General features: G+C 37.6%; 1 protein-coding gene across 1 annotated transcript in view; it reads left to right on the top strand.

Annotated features, from left to right (window-relative positions):
* The window catches only part of LOC103027649 (contactin-4), a 181,654-nt gene that overhangs the window by 105,403 nt on the left and 54,982 nt on the right, over window positions 1-21,269 (top strand). The window contains exons 3-6 of the mRNA XM_049479462.1: window positions 5,198-5,324; window positions 8,164-8,339; window positions 12,225-12,320; window positions 20,109-20,312. Of these exons, the coding sequence (XP_049335419.1) occupies window positions 5,198-5,324; window positions 8,164-8,339; window positions 12,225-12,320; window positions 20,109-20,312 (603 nt within the window). The remainder of the gene's footprint in view (window positions 1-5,197; window positions 5,325-8,163; window positions 8,340-12,224; window positions 12,321-20,108; window positions 20,313-21,269) is intronic.

The raw sequence follows: 21,269 nt of genomic DNA, 5'->3' as shown, positions 1-21,269 counted from the left end.
AGATAAATCTTCATTACTTCTGGATTATTCCAGGTCACAGTAACTGATCAGGTTTGGGTTCTGTTCAGAAGCACAAATATTAGTGTTAAATTAATGGGATAATTAAGGTCTTAAATTGAAGCCTAAAGCCGAGCTATACTGTCCAGACTATGTACAATATGATATAATACAATATACAGTACTGTGCAAAAGTTTTAAGCACCTGTGTGAATTTCAGTAAAGAAAAAGCTTCTTATCTGTGCAGTAAGTGTTTATTATCTCAGTAAAACACATTACAGCATTACAATAAATACAAACAGCAATTTTACAAAAAGCTAAAAGTTTTCCTTAAAACAACAAAACATCTCCTAATCTCTCCTCCTCTTAATCTGAGTTTAATAGAGTTATTTATTTCTAGTTCTCATCATATTAATCAACACCTGGTTTGGTAAATGGATAAATTGGTAAATGTGGTAAATCAGGTGAGCTGCTGACGGAACTGAACATAATAATATACACATGCTGACTGAGGAGGAGCATCCAGGAGAAATCTGGAATCTCTACACTTTCTCTCGACTCACAGGATATAAAACATACTTATAGTTAAAAATGAGAATCTCTTCTTGCGTTTTACTGTATTTATGTTTATTTGCATCTGTTTAAATCATATGTGCTGCTTTTTTCAGGTAAAAACACTCATATTGCTGAGATAAATGGATTAGTGTCATTTGCTATGGTACCTAAAACTTTTGCACAGTACTGCATCTCAAGAATAGAACTTTTCACCCATATATCTGCATCTTAAAACAACGAGTATACTTTATTATATCTAGAAGGAAATTTAGCAGCCAGTAGCAGCTACACAACCTAGCGGAAACAAACAATAATAATAGAGGAGTACGAAAGCACAGTAAGAAATATAAGACTATAGAAGATTCTAACTGAAATTTGAAATATTAAATATACCTTACAAGATAAGATAAAATAAAATCAGCTTTCTAAGAACATTAACTTTTTATAGATTGCATATTTTAAGAATGTTAATTGTGGTATTTAGAAAATTTTCATTTAACCAATAATTGTTAGCTGGGATCTTTTTATCTAGCCATAACCGAACACCCTGAGAACAGCGACTCTATCCGGCGCCGGCCGAATGTCTTCCTCAGAGAGTTTTTTTTTTATCTGATATGTAATTAGTAAATAGTATTTTAAAATAAATAAATTTTTAAACGTTTCAGGAATGTTAATTATAAAATTTAGAAAACTGTCAGGGTGGGCTAGGCAGGGAGACGTAAAAGCAGGTAAGGGAAGTTTTATTAATAAATAAACAAATAAACCAAAAAACAAACAAGCGAATAAAAGAACATAAAGAAACAGGGAGGCTAACGAAAGGAAACAAACAAGAAACTAAAACTAGATGCAGTGAACAAAACAGAATAAAATAAACAAGGAACTAGAAATAAAGAGATAAAGAGCAGTAAACTAGGGCAATACACGAGAGAAACGCGAGAATGACGAACAACAGGGGTTAGTGCAAAGACCGACGAACACAGACTGAAACACCAGGACTATATATACACACAGAAAACACACGAAACTACGAACACATGGGGAAACAGGTAACGAGGGGGCGGAGCTACAAATTAGACACATGTGAATAGAAAATTACTGGGGAACAGACAGGAAGATGAGAAACACAGGGAAAACAGGGCAAGGGTGTGACAAAAACTTTATTTTAACCAAAAATTGTTAGCTGGGATCTGTTTATCTAGATATAACCGAACACCCGGCGACTCTCTCCGGCTCCGGCCGAACGTCTTCCTCAGTCTGGAGTCTCTTCCTCTCTTAATCCAGTTCCGCGGTACTGAACTCCATGTCTGCGGCATATTTAGAGGAAGAGGTGACTGCGGACTTCCTCCCCGCGGTCCAATCACGTGCGAGAGAAGTGTGTTTTCCCGCGATGAGCGTCCCCCGCTCGGAACGGATCATTAATTCCCTTCATTTAAAGGACGTATAAAAGTGGAGGAAGGAAGGAGCGAGCGAGGAGCCGCGAGGACCTCACCCCCGGCTAACAGCCCCCCACTTCCATTAGCCTGATGATGCGGGAGGGAGCACTTCACTCTGTCCTTGTCAAGGTTACAGACCTGTAAAAAAGAAGTTCATCTGCCCAGAGAGAAAGAGCAGGTGATTCATACCGGCAGCAGGAGAAGAAGAAGAAGAAGAAGAAGAAGAAGAAGAAGGAGGGATGAGGAACAGAGCTCTGTTACTGTTGAGCAGATTGACGAGAAACACTCTGTAAACTAGATTAACCCATAAAACCCTACAGATGGATTTAACATCCAAAATCTCACCTTGTGTTCTCAGCTTAATTACCCAGAAATCCCTTCATACATAAACATAATCCATATATGGTTAGAAAGGGCGGAGCTTACTCTTTCTAAAAATAGTGATCACATCCCAGTGCAGTAAAGTTAAATCTACAAGAAACCCATTGAGAGAAAAACACCTAAAAAAGTGAAAAATCTCCTTCCCCAACCAATATTATTTACCTTTAGTGCTTCAAACATATTTATATGATGTTTCAAACCAAATAATATCAGTAAATAAAGACTCAAAAGTGTCCACAGAAAAAGTGTGAAACTACCTGCTTTACTCAAACTAAAGCTAGGTATGGTGTGCGCACTACTTTATATAGTGTTTATTTTACTAAACATTTTTACTAAGTAGTTATTTTGCACTAAACTAAAATTTGTATTTATTTAGACTAAAAAAAGTTTACATTTTTGTATATACTGTAGTTTTCTTTGTGTTTCCTGATTAAAATACTGAAAGGTATAGGCTGCTCTGAGTGTCAGGTTTTTAGTATCTACATGTATCCTAGAGGTGTGATTATTGATTATCAAGAAAAATAAAATAAATCCGTCTGATGCTGTTTCTCCATGTATTTTATCAAAGTAATAATTAATAAACCATGTAATGAACTCAAATCATCAATATTCTTATGCTCATAAACTCATAAACACTCTAATCTAACTATTTTAGAAAATATATCTTAGGTGTGAATATATTTAAAGTCTATACATTCAAAAATAAGTAAAATAAAAACAGGCGCTTGGTAAAATTTTGAGTAAAACATGATCAGTTCCAGGAAAATAGAACAATTCTGCTTCCTTTTACATTTTAAATGATGATATTTTTGAGCAGCCGTATGTCTTCTGGAGTAAAAGAGATCAGGGCATGTGTCTGTCTGATATAATTACTGTGTTATAAGACCAGAAAGGGTTCAAAGGGTTAAAACGTTAGAAAGCTAGAATGTGAATTCTGGATTTTGTTATTGGATTGGATGGATTACTGTACATTGGATTTGCAAATGAGCCTCAATACACACATTTTAATCCCAGCTCAGCCGAGAGTACGACTCCGTCGCCAATTCATCACCAACCTTCTACACTCTTCTACACTCACGCTTTACAGGTGACTGAATAACGATCAGAACCTGATTACTGTACGCCGAGCCTCGATATCGACGCCTTAAAGGGGCGTCCGGAGCCCGAGCGCCGGGTACGATAACACAGACGCTAACAGGAGGGAGGAGTCTCAAATATCAGAGGAAATAAAATAATATTTTAGATTCAAATCAGAAACACAAATCATTATATACAGAGAACAGGTTTTCAGGATTTACAGCAGGGAGGACGTGAGGCCGACGCAAATACAGATAAATAGGGTTAATTATTTATTAAACAAAGTAACAACCGAAAAAAGAGTAAACTAACAAAACAACCAAAAAAACTAAAACTAAACTCAAAAACAAGAAACTCAAGAAAATAAATGAGTCGTGATCAAACATATAATCAACAAAGACAGACAAAAAAAAGGTAGAAACACTGGAATATAAATACACACGGAGGGAAATGGGAAAATGGAAAATGAGAAACACCTGGGGAAACAGGTAACGAGTGGGCGGAGCTACAGATCAGAGACACAGGTAAAACACAGAGAAACACTGGAGCCGAAATAACAAAGACAGGCTAAAAAAAGGCTGGAAAAAAGAGATAGAATAGAACCAGAACGTGACACAGGTGTAATTTTTCTTTTAGCAAATTCATTTTATTTATATTTCATTTTCAGCAAAAAGCAAAAATAACAAGCGATATTCAGGAATGTTCTGAAAAAGTGTGATAAATAAATAATAGTGGTTTGCATTAGAGTTAGGCGATATGGCTCTAGAATAATATCACAATATTTTATGGTATTTTTTTGTGATATTGATACTCTTGACGATACACACTAAGAAAAATAAGTACAGATTTGTGCTTAAAAGGGTACAAAGCTTGTCGCTGGGGCTGTACATTTTTGTGCCGGTAAAGATTATAAAGATTATAAACATTTTTTTATCATCAACTGAATATGTGTCAAAAACTTGATGATCTAAAATTGTCTGGCTTTCAAATAAAAATGTGTAATTAAAATATATATAGTTTATAAATGCAGTGATACAGAATACTGAATGTAGCTTGTGGCTGATTAAATGGTACAAATCTGTACTTATTGCTGTTAGAAATGACTTTGTACTTCAGAGGGAACAAATCTGACCCTGTAAAGACCAATATTATACCTTTGACGGTACAATTATAAAGAGTTTATCTTTGAGCACAAAAACGTACTCTTATCGTACCTCATAGAGTCTATGACAAAACACTGAATTAAAAATATGTATTCAAGAATATGCTACTGCAACAAAATGAAAATTAAATGTTTTATAATTGTATAGGATATGATATGATGTTTCATGGTGAGGAGATTCCTCTCTGTGATCTTGTTTATCTGTTTAAGAAATGATGTATTTGGTGGGAGTAATCACCACAACATGGGGTAATTAGGCAGGTGGATTGGTGTCTTGGCAGCAGTCGAGTGAAACAGCTGAGCTATTTGCGAGGCCATGTGTGCGGCGAGGCTGCCAGCGAGGAGGACGTCCTGTAGCTGCGGAGCTTCAGGACGTGAGCAGGAGAATAAAAGCTGCGTCTCGCTTCACGCCGGCGGGATAATGAGCTTAAACTGGCTGGAAGTCGTCATGGAACTGAGATCTCGCTCTGAAAACATGCGGCCGATGTGTTTCCCCCCGTATTCACCTGATAATTCCCTGCGTTTCTGCTGTGATCGGAAGCTCCGCCCCCCTGTGGGCGGGATTAAAGAGCCGGTTCTGTTTGTCTTGCAGAGAGAATAATTCGGCACGGTCCCGTCTTCACCCAGGAGCCCAGCGACAGCGTCTTCCCCCTCAGAGCCGACGACAACAAGATCTTCATCAACTGCAAAGCTAAAGGAAACCCCGTCCCACACTACAGGTACAACACACACTACAGGTACAACACACACTACAGGTACAACACACACTACAGGTACAACACACACTACAGGTACAACACACACTACAGGTACAACACACACTACAGGTACAAACACACTACAGGTACAACACACACTACAGGTACAACACACACTACAGGTACAACACACACTACAGGTACAAACACACTACAGGTACAACACACACTACAGGTACAACACACACTACAGGTACAACACACACTACAGGTACAAACACACACTACAGGTACAACACACACTACAGGTACAACACACACTACAGGTACAAACACACTACAGGTACAACACACACTACAGGTACAAACACACACTACAGGTACAAACACACTACAGGTACAACACACACTACAGGTACAACACACACTACAGGTACAACACACACTACAGGTACAAACACACACTACAGGTACAAACACACTACAGGTACAACACACACTACAGGTACAACACACACTACAGGTACAACACACACTACAGGTACACACACACTACAGGTACAACACACACTACAGGTACACACACACTACAGGTACAAACACACTACAGGTACAACACACACTACAGGAACACACACACTACAGGTACAACACACACTACAGGAACACACACACTACAGGAACACACACACTACAGGTACAACACACACTACAGGTACAACACACACTACAGGTACAACACACACTACAGGTACAACACACACTACAGGAACACACACACTACAGGTACAACACACACTACAGGTACAACACACACTACAGGTACAACACACACTACAGGAACACACACACTACAGGTACAACACACACTACAGGTACAACACACACTACAGGTACAACACACACTACAGGTACAACACACACTACAGGTACAACAAACACTACAGGTACAACACACACTACAGGTACAACACACACTACAGGTACAACACACACTACAGGTACAACACACACTACAGGAACACACACACTACAGGTACAACACACACTACAGGTACAACACACACTACAGGTACAACACACACTACAGGTACAACACACACTACAGGTACAACAAACACTACAGGTACAACACACACTACAGGTACACACACACTACAGGTACAAACACACACTACAGGTACAACACACACTACAGGTACACACACACTACAGGTACAAACACACTACAGGTACAAACACACACTACAGGTACAAACACACACTACAGGTACAACACACACTACAGGTACAAACACACTACAGGTACAACACACACTACAGGTACAAACACACTACAGGTACACACACACACTACAGGTACAAACACACACTACAGGTACAAACACACACTACAGGTACAACACACTACAGGTACAACACACTACAGGTACAACACACACTACAGGTACAACACACACTACAGGTACAACACACTACAGGTACAACACACACTACAGGTACAAACACACTACAGGTACAACACACTACAGGTACAACACACACTACAGGTACACACACACTACAGGTACAACACACACTACAGGTACAAACACACTACAGGTACAACACACACTACAGGAACACACACACTACAGGTACAACACACACTACAGGTACAAACACACTACAGGTACAAACACACACTACAGGTACAAACACACACTACAGGTACAACACACACTACAGGTACAAACACACTACAGGTACAACACACACTACAGGTACAAACACACTACAGGTACACACACACACTACAGGTACAAACACACACTACAGGTACAAACACACACTACAGGTACAACACACTACAGGTACAACACACTACAGGTACAACACACACTACAGGTACAACACACACTACAGGTACAACACACTACAGGTACAACACACACTACAGGTACAAACACACTACAGGTACAACACACTACAGGTACAACACACACTACAGGTACACACACACTACAGGTACAACACACACTACAGGTACAAACACACTACAGGTACAACACACACTACAGGTACAAACACACTACAGGTACAACACACACTACAGGTACAACACACACTACAGGTACAACACACACTACAGGTACAAACACACTACAGGTACAACACACACTACAGGTACACACACACTACAGGTACAACACACACTACAGGTACAACACACTACAGGTACAACACACTACAGGTAAACATAGAATAGAATAGAATAGAATAGAATAGAATAGAGTAGAACAGAATATCTTTATTTATCATTACACCAAAAATAACGAAATTAAGCTACAATCATCTCCAGTGTAACAAACAATACAATAAAAAAATATATATAATTTAACAAAAATAATTAACCAAGAATCTAAGGATAGAACTACAAAAAATAAAATATCGTCACTGTCCAATGAAAAACACTTATCTCCAAAACTGAACTGAACTTCCTCAACTGAAGTCAATGTAAAAAAGTGTTTATTTTAGGTCATTTAGAAGAGTTTCTATTGGTCCGTTCATCAAAAAAAAAGTGCACAGTGTAAGGGACAGTTTTTAAAATTATGTAGTAAACCAAAAACCGACAAAAATGGAGATAAGTGTTTTTCAAGTGACAGCGACGATATACATATAAAATAACGGTAACATTTTATAATAACTTCCATATATATATTTTTCTAACTAATGTGTAAAAACCTTTAGTTTAACAGAATGTGAATATTAACTAATGCGCACACATGACACTTATTTATCAGCATGAATATTAAAAATCTGAATAAAAAATAAAGTTGTAATTATACTGAAAGACGTGTTGTTTGTTGTTTATCTGCAGGTGGAAGTTTAACGGGAGAGATCTCACCCTCGACTCGGATCTAAACTACAGTCTGGTTGAAGGAAACCTTTTGATCAATAACCCTCAGGCCCTGAAACACGGAGGAGTTTATCAGTGTATCGCCTCCAATACCTTCGGATCCATCCTGAGCCGCGAGGCGACGGTGCAGTTCGCCTGTGAGTACAGCCGAGCCGCTCTGCTGAACCATATCAACCACCTTAATGAAGATTAATGATCATTAACTCAACTTACAATCAGAAACGCCCCAGAATTCATCCACTAAACTGCAGATAAAACATACAACTATAATTAATCCCAGATAATCCTCAGATTTTACATTTATACAGGGAGTTTTACAGTATGTAGTGGGCACTTTTTAGGGTCCTGATTCTTTATTTAACCTTTAGTTTAACCAGGTAAATCATTAACAACAATCACAAGTTCTTATTTATAGTGAAACAGTCTGGAAAACAGCTGAACTCACTAAATGATGGATGGATGGATGGATGGATGGATGGATGGATGGATGGATAGATAGATAGATAGATAGATAGATAGATAGATAGATAGATAGATAGATAGATAGATAGATAGATAGATCTCACCTGAATCCCACCTGAATCTTGAATCTCACCTAACTCTCACCTGCATCTCACATAAATCTTACCTGAATCTCACCTAAATCTCACCTGAACCTCACTTAAATCTCACCTGAATCTCACCCGAATTGTACATAAATCTCACCTGAATCTTACCTAAATCTCACATAAATATCACCTAAATCTCACCTGAATCTCACCTGAATCTCACCTAAATCTCACCTGAATCTCAACTGAATCTCACCTGAATCTTACCTAAATCTCACCTGAATCTCACCTGAATCTCACCTAAATCTCACCTGAATCTCAACTGAATCTCACCTGAATCTTACCTAAATCTCACCTGAATCTCACCTGAATCTCACCTGAATCTCACCTGAATCTGTGCTGCCAATTATGCACTAAAGACATGTAGGTAATAACTAAAGCTAAATAATCTGTATATCCAGGTGGTAAGTAAGGGTTTATTGTGCATTATAACAAAATTAAAATAAAGTATTTATTAGTTATATTAGTTTTTGCACATAAACAACCTCCAGTTATGTTTTACTAAAATGCATAATCAATATATCTTAATTTATAGTGAATATTTAGACCTTAATAAATAAATAAATAAATAAATAAATAGATGAAATAAATATGTAATTTGTGTTTCTTATTGTCCTTGGTGAACTGTTCTACAGAATTCTGTATTTCAGGTGTAAATCAGAGCAGAATTCTGAATTAATAATTAATATAATAATTAATAATTTAATATTCAGTTTCTGAACTGTGTTGATTGGCAGCGGAGGCTGAAGGTTGTTTGCACTTGTTGTTAATTTGTGATGCATTTCTGCCACAACATTCACACCCATAAACTACTTACTGCATTCATATTTCTCCGGTTTATGAATTAATGCATGCATGATCCCTTCTCCTGGCTGAGCTCCATGCATATGCATTTTCATCAGTTTTAAAGGGAAACGCTGCCTGAATTACCTTTAACTGTGTTTTTAAAGTGTCGCCACCTGTTAAATTTACCCGTACTCTACATCCTCCTCTCTATAACTCTGTAACACAGAACTGACTGAACTGTTTAACCAGAATATGATCATTGGTTTAAGGTTAATTTAATTCTTGTAATAATTTATAAGCATAATTTATCACCCCTCCCTCTGAAATCCACAGCTTTCATTATGAATTTATTATCACATGCTGTGAGTGAAGATTCTCAGTGTTATCAGTCTGTGTTAATGTAGTAATTCTCTGTATTATTTAGTTTATTGTATTACATATCTGTGTTTCTATTTTCCACTTTTTTGATGTTTGTTTTGTCTGCAGGAAACAATTGTGGATTCTCTCTATTAATTCAACAGGGTGTTCTTTTAATAATAGAGTTTAGGGTAATGTATTGTATTATTGTACAGACACAGCTCATTTCCAACACACAGGTCTATAAAAGTACCAGCATTTGTTGTTTTTTTCTCTTAATTACTGTTTTATTATGTTCTTGATTATATTTCTCCAGTTTTTGCAGATAAACTGTTAACAGATAAAAAGATAGAAGATAGAAAATAGTTAGACATTTAAAAAAGTAAAAGTTTACAGATATAAAATAGCAAAACACATTAAATACAGAAATGTTAAGACTTTATTCAAAGTACTGCACATAACCCCCCTGATTTTATCAAACTCCACCCTCAGCAGAAGTTTGAGCTGATTGAGCTGAGCTGCAGTAGCAGCAGTGTGGCTCTGATAGAGGTGATGTATGGGTTTAGGGGCGGGGCAGAAGAGAGAGCTCATTGGGCTGAGCAGTGTACTTCTGATAGAGGTGAGATGCAGATGATTGGACATCAGCAGGGGGCGGGATTATTGATTGATTGACTGATTTGCATTTTGTAAGTGTTTGCGTACGTAAGTACACACAAAAAATCATCCTCGCCTATAGAATGACTGATTGTATGGAACTTAGATGGTTTTGGTGAAACAGGTTGAGTCTGTAGTTTAGTTTCGATTTAGTTTCACTAAAGAATTTAATCAGATTAATCACACTTGTTCTTCTTAAGACGCTTAAGTTTTATAGTGGATATTTCAGTGTAAATAAAAGAATAAATGTAAGAAATGTACATTTCAATTATATTTATTCTAGTGATGTTAAGTAAAATATTAGTATATACTTGTATGTTTGAGGGGACACATTTTTACCTTATTTTACTTTTTTTACCTCATTGTAAATGTTGTAAAAGTACTTTATTGTAAGTATTTCTGAATTAGAACTGTAATTAGCTGAGTATAAAAGAGCGTTTTCACACCTGTAGTTGTGAAAGTTTCTATGATCCGGATCAGTTGATGAGTTTATTGTTTATTTGGAGCTTCAGTTTCTCCCTCTGTTTGGTTTGGTTTGGTTTCAAACAGGCATAAAAACCTAAACCCACCAAAATTTCAAAAACATCAATAAACCACCTGAGAACATCGTCTCCTCTGATTGGTCAGAACTGTCTGTCGCGAGAGCGAAAAAGTAAAAAGTTTCTACTTTCCAGTGCTTATATCTGAATATCTGTTCAGTGAGAAGCTGATTTAATACAGAACACTAAAAAATAAGGTGCTGCGCTTTAAAACACAGTGTTTTTAATGGGATGAAAGATGTGAGCAGTGAATGCTGCACAGGCCGCGCTCTCAGTGTGTAAACAGCATGGAGCAGCAGAGACAGCGTTTGTTCATAGCTGTGGTAATTAGTGTTATCTGGCTAATATATATATCAGATTAAACTGCAGCTTATCAGCAGTTTAGCTCTAATAAAAGGAGTATATTTGATAACTGAGTTGGATCAAGACCGGATCACAATCTCACCACAAGAGAACCAATTCAGAAATAAAATAAAAGACACTTTATCATTTACTATCTTTTCACTTTTCATGTTACTGATATTTATTCATAATCATCCATGCTGCTGCTATAAAACTTATACTTTGGACTTTATGTTGCTGCTACTTCCCTACTCCTTTATATTATTCTGTGTATTTATCTCATCTATTTTATTATTCTATTTTTATTCTATTTTAAAAATGCTCTTTTGGGTGTAAACTGGATCGTGGGAATACAGTTTTATTCCACCTCATATAACACACATGATGTTAAAGGACAATAAAGTCTACTTGCATCCTTGAAATCAGCGCAATTAACTGTGTTTTAAAAGATAATTGCGCATTACTGATTCTGAATTAATCTCATGCATTAACTCTTTAATGCTGACATCCCTAATTTATGTGCATGCACTTTATGTATTATAGAGTTTTTGAGTGTTACTGAGTGTTTATATTCCTGTTATTGTGTAATTCTGGGTATAAATTGCTGTATGAAAGCTGGATTATGGTATCTGTGGTTCTGCAGGTTCCTCCTCCTGTATGAAGCTCTATTACCTGTCTGAGATGGGTCCTGCAGTAATGAACAGTAATAGCTGTGTGCTGTTCTCTCTGTGTTCAGATTTGCAGAATTTCAGCAGTAAGGCCAGGGGTCCGGTGTCGGTGAGAGAGGGTCAGGCCGTGGTGCTGCTCTGTGGTCCTCCACCACATTTCGGAGGTATTTTTCTCTCTTTCATGATGTTTTCATCAATTTCAACACATCAGAATCCGTGCACAAGTCCAGACATTAAATTCACTATATACACAAAATAAAACACCAGAAACACTTTCTGTTAATGTCTTATTGGTGCCACTTTAAGACTCCCTTTATGAAGGGTTTATGAATAGTTTAATACATTTATTATTATTAATGAGTTTTATAGTTATTAATTGGGTTGCAAATACTTAAAAAACATTAATAAGCAGGTAATAAATATATAACAACACAGCAAATTTGATTCCACACTCATTTATACCCTCAAACCTCAGAGCTTTCTAAATACTGATCTTACTTTGTGTTTTCTATAAACCTGTCATATTAATATATATTTCTAAGTATGTTTAGCTATTTACTATAAATTAAATGACTAAGCAAACAACGGATCACTGTTGCCTATGGGTAGTCTTATTTTAAAGTGGTACCGTCATCTCTATAAGACTCTATAAACATTATACACATAACACATTATAATGCATTCATAAGGCTTTATATACATGGCTATACATATTTATAAAAATATATAACACATCATAGCCATATTTTATAATGCATCATGAATTGTAATTACACTGCATCATTACTAGCTGTGTTTATAACATGTTATACGCCAATACCAAAAAAGCTAAAAAAGCTTCTAAAACTAATAAACACACCCTGTATAATACTCTAAGCATGACATGTCTTATAGACCCTATAAACAAATTTTATGGCACCTTATAATGCACTCATAAAGCATTATAAACATGTATTTCTGAGTGGAGAAGAATATGGATAAAATATTGTGTTTAATGGTACCAGTGTGCTGAAACCACCATCCCTGCTAATCCTAATAATATATTAATTATAAAAACTGGAGTATCGGGTCACTTTTCGCAGGAGTTCTTCTTCTTCTGGTCACGTTACGCATCGTCTTTGCGTACTTACGTCAGTCGTACAGCCTCTAAAAGAGGATCCTGCTCAGTTTTACTGAACGCGAGCGGCTGGTGGAGCAATGGAGACTTCAGAAGAGAAAACTCAGAGCTCAGTAGCTCATTCACTCATAGTAAAACCAAATAAACGAAGGAGTGAAGTTTCTGACTGAGCTCTCTCTCTCTCTCTCTCTCTTTCTCTCTGACTGAACATAACCTGGAATCGGATTCATCCGCTCTGAAAGGAGACCACATCACGCCCACCCAGTTTAAAATGATTCTTCCGCAGAGAGGGAGCTAAATCCCCCAAATCCCAAAACTAAAAGACATCAGCTTTAAATACTATAATAAATAAAGTTGAATATAGTAATAATATGTTTTTTACAGTGTGCATTACAGGGTAGTGCATTGCAGCTGTGTTGCATGTGGAACTGGTTCATTTTAGCTGGTTATTTAGCCTGATTAAACTCTTTTATTGTGTTTTTGTGTGTGTTTTCAGTCTAGTTTTGTCTAGTCACGATTCTCAGTATTATCAGTATTCTCAGGATTTCCAGTTCTTTCCTCACTGTTGGTTTTTCTGCTCCTGTTTGGGTCTGAGATCAGCTCTGGCTCTAAATATCCAGAACTCTTAAGACTAAAAGCTTAAAAATATGGAGAATTGAGGCAGATTAGCATTAGGCCAGTCTTCCACAGCTTCGTATTTCAGAACACCTCAAGCTGTCGTTTCACACAATGGCCTGCTCTTCAGCTCCGATACCTGCATTCAAACACCCACCTCATGGCATTTAAGCCCCCGCACTCCTCCACCCCTCGTCTTAATGCCACTTGTGTCCTTGCGGTCATTCGGAAAGGTTATTTTCTTAAGCCCTGGCCTTTTATTGGTGGGTAATAAAGGCGTTTGGCAGTCAGTGTGGAGCGACAAGCTCCTTTATCCCTGAGTTTTCAGTGGCGAGTGTGTGCTGCGCCTGTGTGCAGCTGATTAGCGGGTCCTCAAAGTGTCCTGTACATGCACTATACACACACACACACTCACTATACACACACACACACTCACTATACACACACACATGCCACCAGCGCAATTTCACGCCAGCGCTCCAGCATTCTGCCACTCGGCTGCGTTTTCCAGCAGAATCGATGCCCTAAGCACCTCCACCCCCCCCCCAAACACCACCCTCCTCCATACCCCTCAACCTCCCTGCAGGCTTTCTCAATACCCCCCCACCCCCCCGACCACCACCACCACCCACAGACCTCCTCCACCCCCCCACGTCCCCAATCACGCTCTCCGCTGTGTGTCGTGTTCTATAAGCTGTAAGCTCTTTTATATGGATGTTCAGTTCAATAATCAGAGCCGTACTGTAACCATATACCAAACACCATCTCTATAGACTTTATATTTCTATATTCTCAACAAAATTCCCTCATAACTCTAGACTCTTAATTATTAACATTTCTGATTATTAATTTTTGGAGTGATACCATTAAACTATAAAATCTTAAAGCTTTGTAAAAGCTGATGATGAATATGTAACAGTTCAGAGGCAGGTGTCGGGTTCTGGTCCTGTTCTTTGTCTTTTCTAGTCTTTGTTATTTCAGCTCGCAGGTGTTCCTGCAGGTGTTTCTGTCTGAGTGCTCTCATCTGTGTTCCTCAATGTGACTGTAATCTGTAGCTCCGCCCCTTGTCACCTGTTTCCCAAGGTGTCTCCCATTTCTGTTTCCCTCCGTGTGTATTTATACCCCAGTGTTTCCTGTTTTCATTGTCTTTTCATGTTTTAGTGTACTCCATGTTTCTTTTGTTTCAGTCACTTGTGTTTTTTCTAAAAAAACTCGCATTTGCTCCTCCTCCACGTCCTCTCTGTGCTCCTACTGCTGCATTTGTGACAGCAGGTCAGTTATATTGTTATCCTGATATACAGCTCTGAAAATAAAATGAAGAGATCACTTCAGTTTCTGAATCAGTTTCTCTGATTTTGCTATTTATAGGTTTATGTTTGAGTAAAATGAACATTGTTGTTTTATTCTATAAACTACAGACAACATTTCTCCCAAATTACAAATAAAAATATTCTCATTTAGAGCATTTATTTACAGAAAATGAGAAATGACTGAAATAACAAAAAAGATGCAGAGCTTTCAGACCTCAAATAATGCAAAGAAAACAAGTTCATATTCATAAAGTTTTAAGAGTTCAGAAATAATCAATATTTGGTGGAATAATCCTGGTTTTTAATCACAGTTTTCTTCATTCATCTTGGCATCATGTTCTCCTCCACCAGTCTTACACACTGCTTTTGGATAACTTTATGCTGCTTTACTCCTGGTGCAAAAATTCAAGCAGTTCAGTTTGGTGGTTTGATGGCTGTGGTTTTATTATAGAATAAAACAACAATGTTCATTTAAAGGTCTTATTTTGCTAAAATCCTCTTGTTCTTGTTGTTTGTGAAATACAGTAGGTCTTTCTCAGTTGTTTTTGATGCTGCACATGAAACTGTTCTTCAGTCACCATTGTCTGCAGTAGCTAGTAAAAGAAAATCCTCAGAAATCCAAGTTGATCATAGAAACGTTTGGGTGTCTACGTCAACTAGTGAGTTCATGGCCCCGCCCACCTCGGCTCAGGACCACCCACAGGTATCGCTGAACCCGGGTTCGAGCATTAGGAACTATAGCTAAGGAGGAGCTTACAGCTCTGTTTACTCTGTTTACAGCTTCTGTTTACAGAGCTAGTTAGCATTAGCTATCTTGTGTAAGTAACTGTAGGTTTAAATTGGATCTCCGGTTGATTCCGCGTTTTAATGAGACCTTAAATAAACACTAGGGGAGCACAGGTTGACAAGGCAGCTCAGCTCGACAGAACAAGAGCCAAAACTTATCTTTCTTCAGAGACCTCTAAAGTCAGTGATCTAAAGCAGGGCTAAATAGAAACACCGGAGCTCTTTTTTCACATCATTTTAGTGTGGGATTGTAGGTTTCATGTCTAAATTGGAGCAGCCTGGTGTTCAATCTTCATTAATTGCACATTGCACCAGTAAGAGCAGAGTGTGAAGGTTCAATTAGCAGGGTAAGAGCACAGTTCTGCTCTAAATATTACAATGCACACAACATTATGGGAGACATACCAGAGTTCAAAAGAGGACAAATTGTTGGTGCACGTCTTGCTGGAGCATCTGTGACCAAGACAGCAAGTCTTTGTGATGCATCAAGAGCCACGGTATCCAGGGTAATGTCAGCATACCACCAAGAAGGACCAACCACATCCAACAGGATTAACTGTGGACGCTGTAAGAGGAAGCTGTCTGAAAGGGATGTTCGGGTGCTAACCCGGATTGTATCCAAAAAACATAAAACCACGGCTGCTCAAATCACGCAGAATTCAATGTGCACCTCAACTCTCCTGTTTCCACCAGAACTGTCCGTCACCACAATCAATTACTGTGCTCTAAAACCAGGTGTTTCAGTTTCATTCTCTTCTGTATGTATATAATGAGAGTGAATTCTAAAACTAAAAGCTGGTGTAATTTATTAGGCAGGTCTCTGCAGCTTTAGAGAAATATGTCACGGTTTTTGTGGACATCTGTAGCTGTGAATATATCAGCAGTGAGACGTTGAGCGCGGTCAGGTTAATTTAAATGAAAGCTTGTTGTGAAATTAGATGACAGGCTCATAAATACTACATGCAGACCCTCTGAATCTGCTTATGCTAATTCTAACCATCTCAGTCGTGTCTGATATTAGTATGAGCTCAAACGTCTCCAGCTGGAGTCAGTTCTCAGATCCTGCAGAGCGAGAGGAGCGTCCTGCGTCCCGGTGTCCCAGTGTCTTCAGTGTCTAATCTGAGCCGGAGGGGACAGACCCGTCCCACCGAGAGAACCCAAAGCCCTGAGCAGGACCTTCTCTGACACCCCCTAATCACCAGAGACCCCCCCCCCCACCCCACTGCTTCCTCCCCGCAGCTTTAATCCTGCAGCTCCCGGAGGATCCGGCTCGTCCTCACGTCCAGAAACAGAACAGAATCTGACTTTAGGAAGCTCTGAGTTCTGATCTCAGATCAGGGGTCTCATGTCCTGAGACTTGCGTGAACTTCCTACTAAAATGTTCTGTACGCTCAGTGCTAAAAAGTTCTGTTAGCACAAAAAATCCCACATACTTTCTCTTAGTACATCACAATCAACCTCGAAATTAAGCACAACTAAGTGCACAAACACTTCACACCTGCCGTGACTCCTCCCTCAATTACACAGAGTATAATGTTATAATAATAATAATAATAATAATAATAATAATAATAATAATAATAATAATAAAAAAATAATAATAATTATAAAAATAATATGATAGAGTATAATATACCCGTCAAGAAAATGTTGTAAGGTGCTAAGCGTAGCCGCTGTCTAAGTAATATAATCATCAATGTTTTAAATTAATTATTCTAAGCTATATAATAAATGCTTTTATTTAAATGCTTTAAATGAGTTGATTCTTATCAAGAAGCCGCTCGTCACGCACTCAGTTTATAATCTTATCCCAACCCAAACATGATCTTAGAAATCTAAAAACGGTTTATAATCCAGTATCATTATGATCCAAAAAAAACCACAATGATCAAGAAAAACACGTTCTCAACGAATTCAGCCATTATTAGCAATATTTTACAATAATGCCAACACTGCATCTCCAACAACTCCAGCACAACATTTTATACATGTTTACATAATCTAGGCTAAGTGGAAACAAGTTGAACGATTATTTCAGTGAGACAGCGGAATCATCTGATTAATTTACTACAATCTGTGTGTAAAGGATATCTAAAAAGCTGTAATTTCAATGCATCGCCTCTGAGTCTCACCAAATGACAAAAACACATTAGAAACATACGTACAAAAAACATACATACGCCTGTAATGAAAGTGCCGTGTACTAAACGTTCAAGTCACGTTTAGTAAATCTAAGCGTGAGTGTGAAATACGGCGTACGCGATGATTTTGTGCATATGAACCTTTAGTACACGAGGCCTCTGGTCTTATCAAACCCAGCTTCAGTCTCTTCGTCCCCCCAGGCCTTTAATAAGATCCCTAAATTGACACTGATAGGGACGGATCCAGCTGCTCCATGCTGCTCGTCTCCGTCTCATTAAGAAATGAAGCGATGGAAAAGCTGTGGGGACCGGAGGGACGAGGAGACACGTCTCTGCAGCAACACCGAGCATCAGGACACTTTATAAGAATAAAGAATCAGAAGGAGACGCTGAACTTCTGAGTGGATTGAAGGCGGATTTCCTTTACGCTGGTGGTTAAAAGCAGAGTTTCACTAAAGTTAATCAGTTCATCAGACCATCAATCATCAATAATCACTTCATTTCTTTCTTTATTACTGACTCTCTTTTTAACTTTATGAGTTCTAGACTGTAGAACATCATCCATCACCTGTCCGTTTGATTCCGCCCTGCTTTTTACTTCCTATGTGGTCAAAAACCCTCAGTGCTGGTGCATCATTCATTCATTCATTTATCTGTTCATTCATTCATTCATTCATTCATTTATCTGTTCATTCATTCATTCATTCATTCATTCATTCATTTATCTGTTCATTCATTCATTCATTCATTTATTCATTCATTTATCTGTTCATTCATTCATTCATTCATTAATTCATTAATTCTTGTATCTGTTCATTCATTCATTCTTAACACAGACATGAAGGCCTTTGCCAAACAGCAGCATGTCTGCAATTCCTTAAAAAGTCATAAAAGTCTTCAGAATTCATTCAAAATAGTTACTAATAAAAAAAAGTATAATAGAGGCAAATTGCAACTGATATGAATTGATATGAAGCGGATTGTCTCAGAAGCAAATTTAAATGCATAAAATTACCAACCTGCAAAACACTGTGTCTACAAATTGTGGAACAATTCCTTTTGGTACAATTATGATATTTTGGAATAACCTAAAATCTAATCTAAAGATTATGGAGAAATCTCAAGAATTCACCAAGAAAATTCTAATGCAAAAGGTCAGTACATTGGTACATGAGCTGAAATTTAATAGAAGTCAAAGTTCTGACTTTAATCCAGTAGAGCTGTTTGGACGGAGCTGAAGCCAGGAGTTGGGTTAAAGCTGTTTTATTTGTGAAGGAATAAACTAAAATTCGCCCAAACCGGTGTGAAGAATTAAACATCAGTTACCGTAAACATTTAACTGCAGATGTGCCTGAAAAATAGAAAAATACTGAAAGTAAAGGTTCAAATTCTTTTACCAAATTCACTGTATAGTTCTGAGAGAACCTCTAGATAACACTTGCTATGAACCCTGTATTCATAATGCATTATAAATGCATTTATAATGCATTATATGTCATGCATAATACCTCATTACTGTGACTGTAATAAGCCTGTATAATAACTTGTAAGTACTTACAGTGACATTTATGACACAATATAAACTACAAGTATAAGGGTTTATAAAGGAAGGGCTTACAATGCATTATAATATCTGTTCATAAGAACATTGTACAATGTAGTGTTGTAATGCACTATAACACAGATTTGGTATATTTTGTTACAACACTACATTGTACAATGTTCTTATATACAGATATTATAAGGCATTATAAGCCCTTTCTTCATAAACCCTTATACTTGTAGACTATAATCAGTTATGAATGTTGCTGTAAGTACTTATGAGTTATTATACAGGCTTATTACAGTCATTATAAGGTATTATGCATTTCATATAATGCATTATAAATGCATTCATAAGGCATTATGAATACAGGGTTTATAGGAAGTGTTACCAACCTAACATGTATATTAATTAGTTTTATCTCTTTGTTTTTTCTCCAGAAATCAGATACTCGTGGATCTATAACGGTCGGCCGAGCGTCCTCATCAGAGATAACCGGCGCTTCGTGTCTCAGAGGACGGGGAATCTGTACATTGCGAAGGTGGAGGCGTCAGACGTGGGGAACTACACCTGCGTGGTGAAGAACATGATGACCAACGCCACGGTGTTCAGCTCACCCACCCCGGTGGTGCTGCGGAGAGACGGTGAGGGTCCTGAGGGGTGTGTCTCATTTATCCTGTACAGAAATCCAGCACTGTTTCACTGGCTGCTGCACAAACCTGATTCTTACCAATTGGCAAGGTGTGCTTCTATATTTATATTTCTAAAGATACATGCTACTTTTATATATATATATATATGTATATTGGTATATACTTTTATATAGCAACCCAACACTTAACACTTATTCAGAAACCCAAGGATGCTTTACTGTTAAGTTTTATGTACAATTATTTACACTCAACACTCATCCAATCACACACACAGTGGTAGGAAGCAGCAGCCAATCACACACAGCGTATTCTCAACCAGAAACCACCTGGAGGACTATATCCAGCACTGAGGAGCTGATCCAGCAAGCAAATACATATCTGAGCATACATTCATTCACACATTAATATACCCATAGATACTTACACACACTAGGATGATTTATATTATCCATATATATATATTATTTTTTTTAAATAAATTTATTTCTCCCCAATTTACACAACAAATTACCCAACCCACTCATTAGGACTATCACTAGTGATGCTCGAACTGTGCTCTCTCAGGGCTCCAGCAGCTGATGGCAAGCTACACTCCACTTGGCTGCACTTCCACTTTCTCAAATATAGATCTCTTAAGATCTCTCTTAGGATCAGCTAAATTAGAGAAATATCGTCAGATTGGAAAATCAGGCAATATCGATACATATCTGACTGATCGTTCCACTTTTTCTCTTTTATGGGGTTTAATTTTATTTGTAAAAGTTAAAATAAAGAGATAAAAAGAGAGAGTAAAGTGCAGTGTTCACTAAAACACAATAGTGATGTTTCACATTTGAATTATAGGTAACGTAGTCCTGCCAAAGTCTACACATATGAAAAAAATGAAAATATTACACTGCATATTATTAGAACAATACACCATCATGCCCATGTGGGCTAACAGCTTTA

Source organism: Astyanax mexicanus, chromosome 5, assembly GCF_023375975.1.
Source record: "Astyanax mexicanus isolate ESR-SI-001 chromosome 5, AstMex3_surface, whole genome shotgun sequence".
Classification (NCBI taxonomy): Eukaryota; Metazoa; Chordata; class Actinopteri; order Characiformes; family Acestrorhamphidae; genus Astyanax; species Astyanax mexicanus.
The sequence above is the reverse complement of the archived record's forward strand: the minus strand, read 5'-3'. Positions and strand labels throughout refer to the sequence as shown.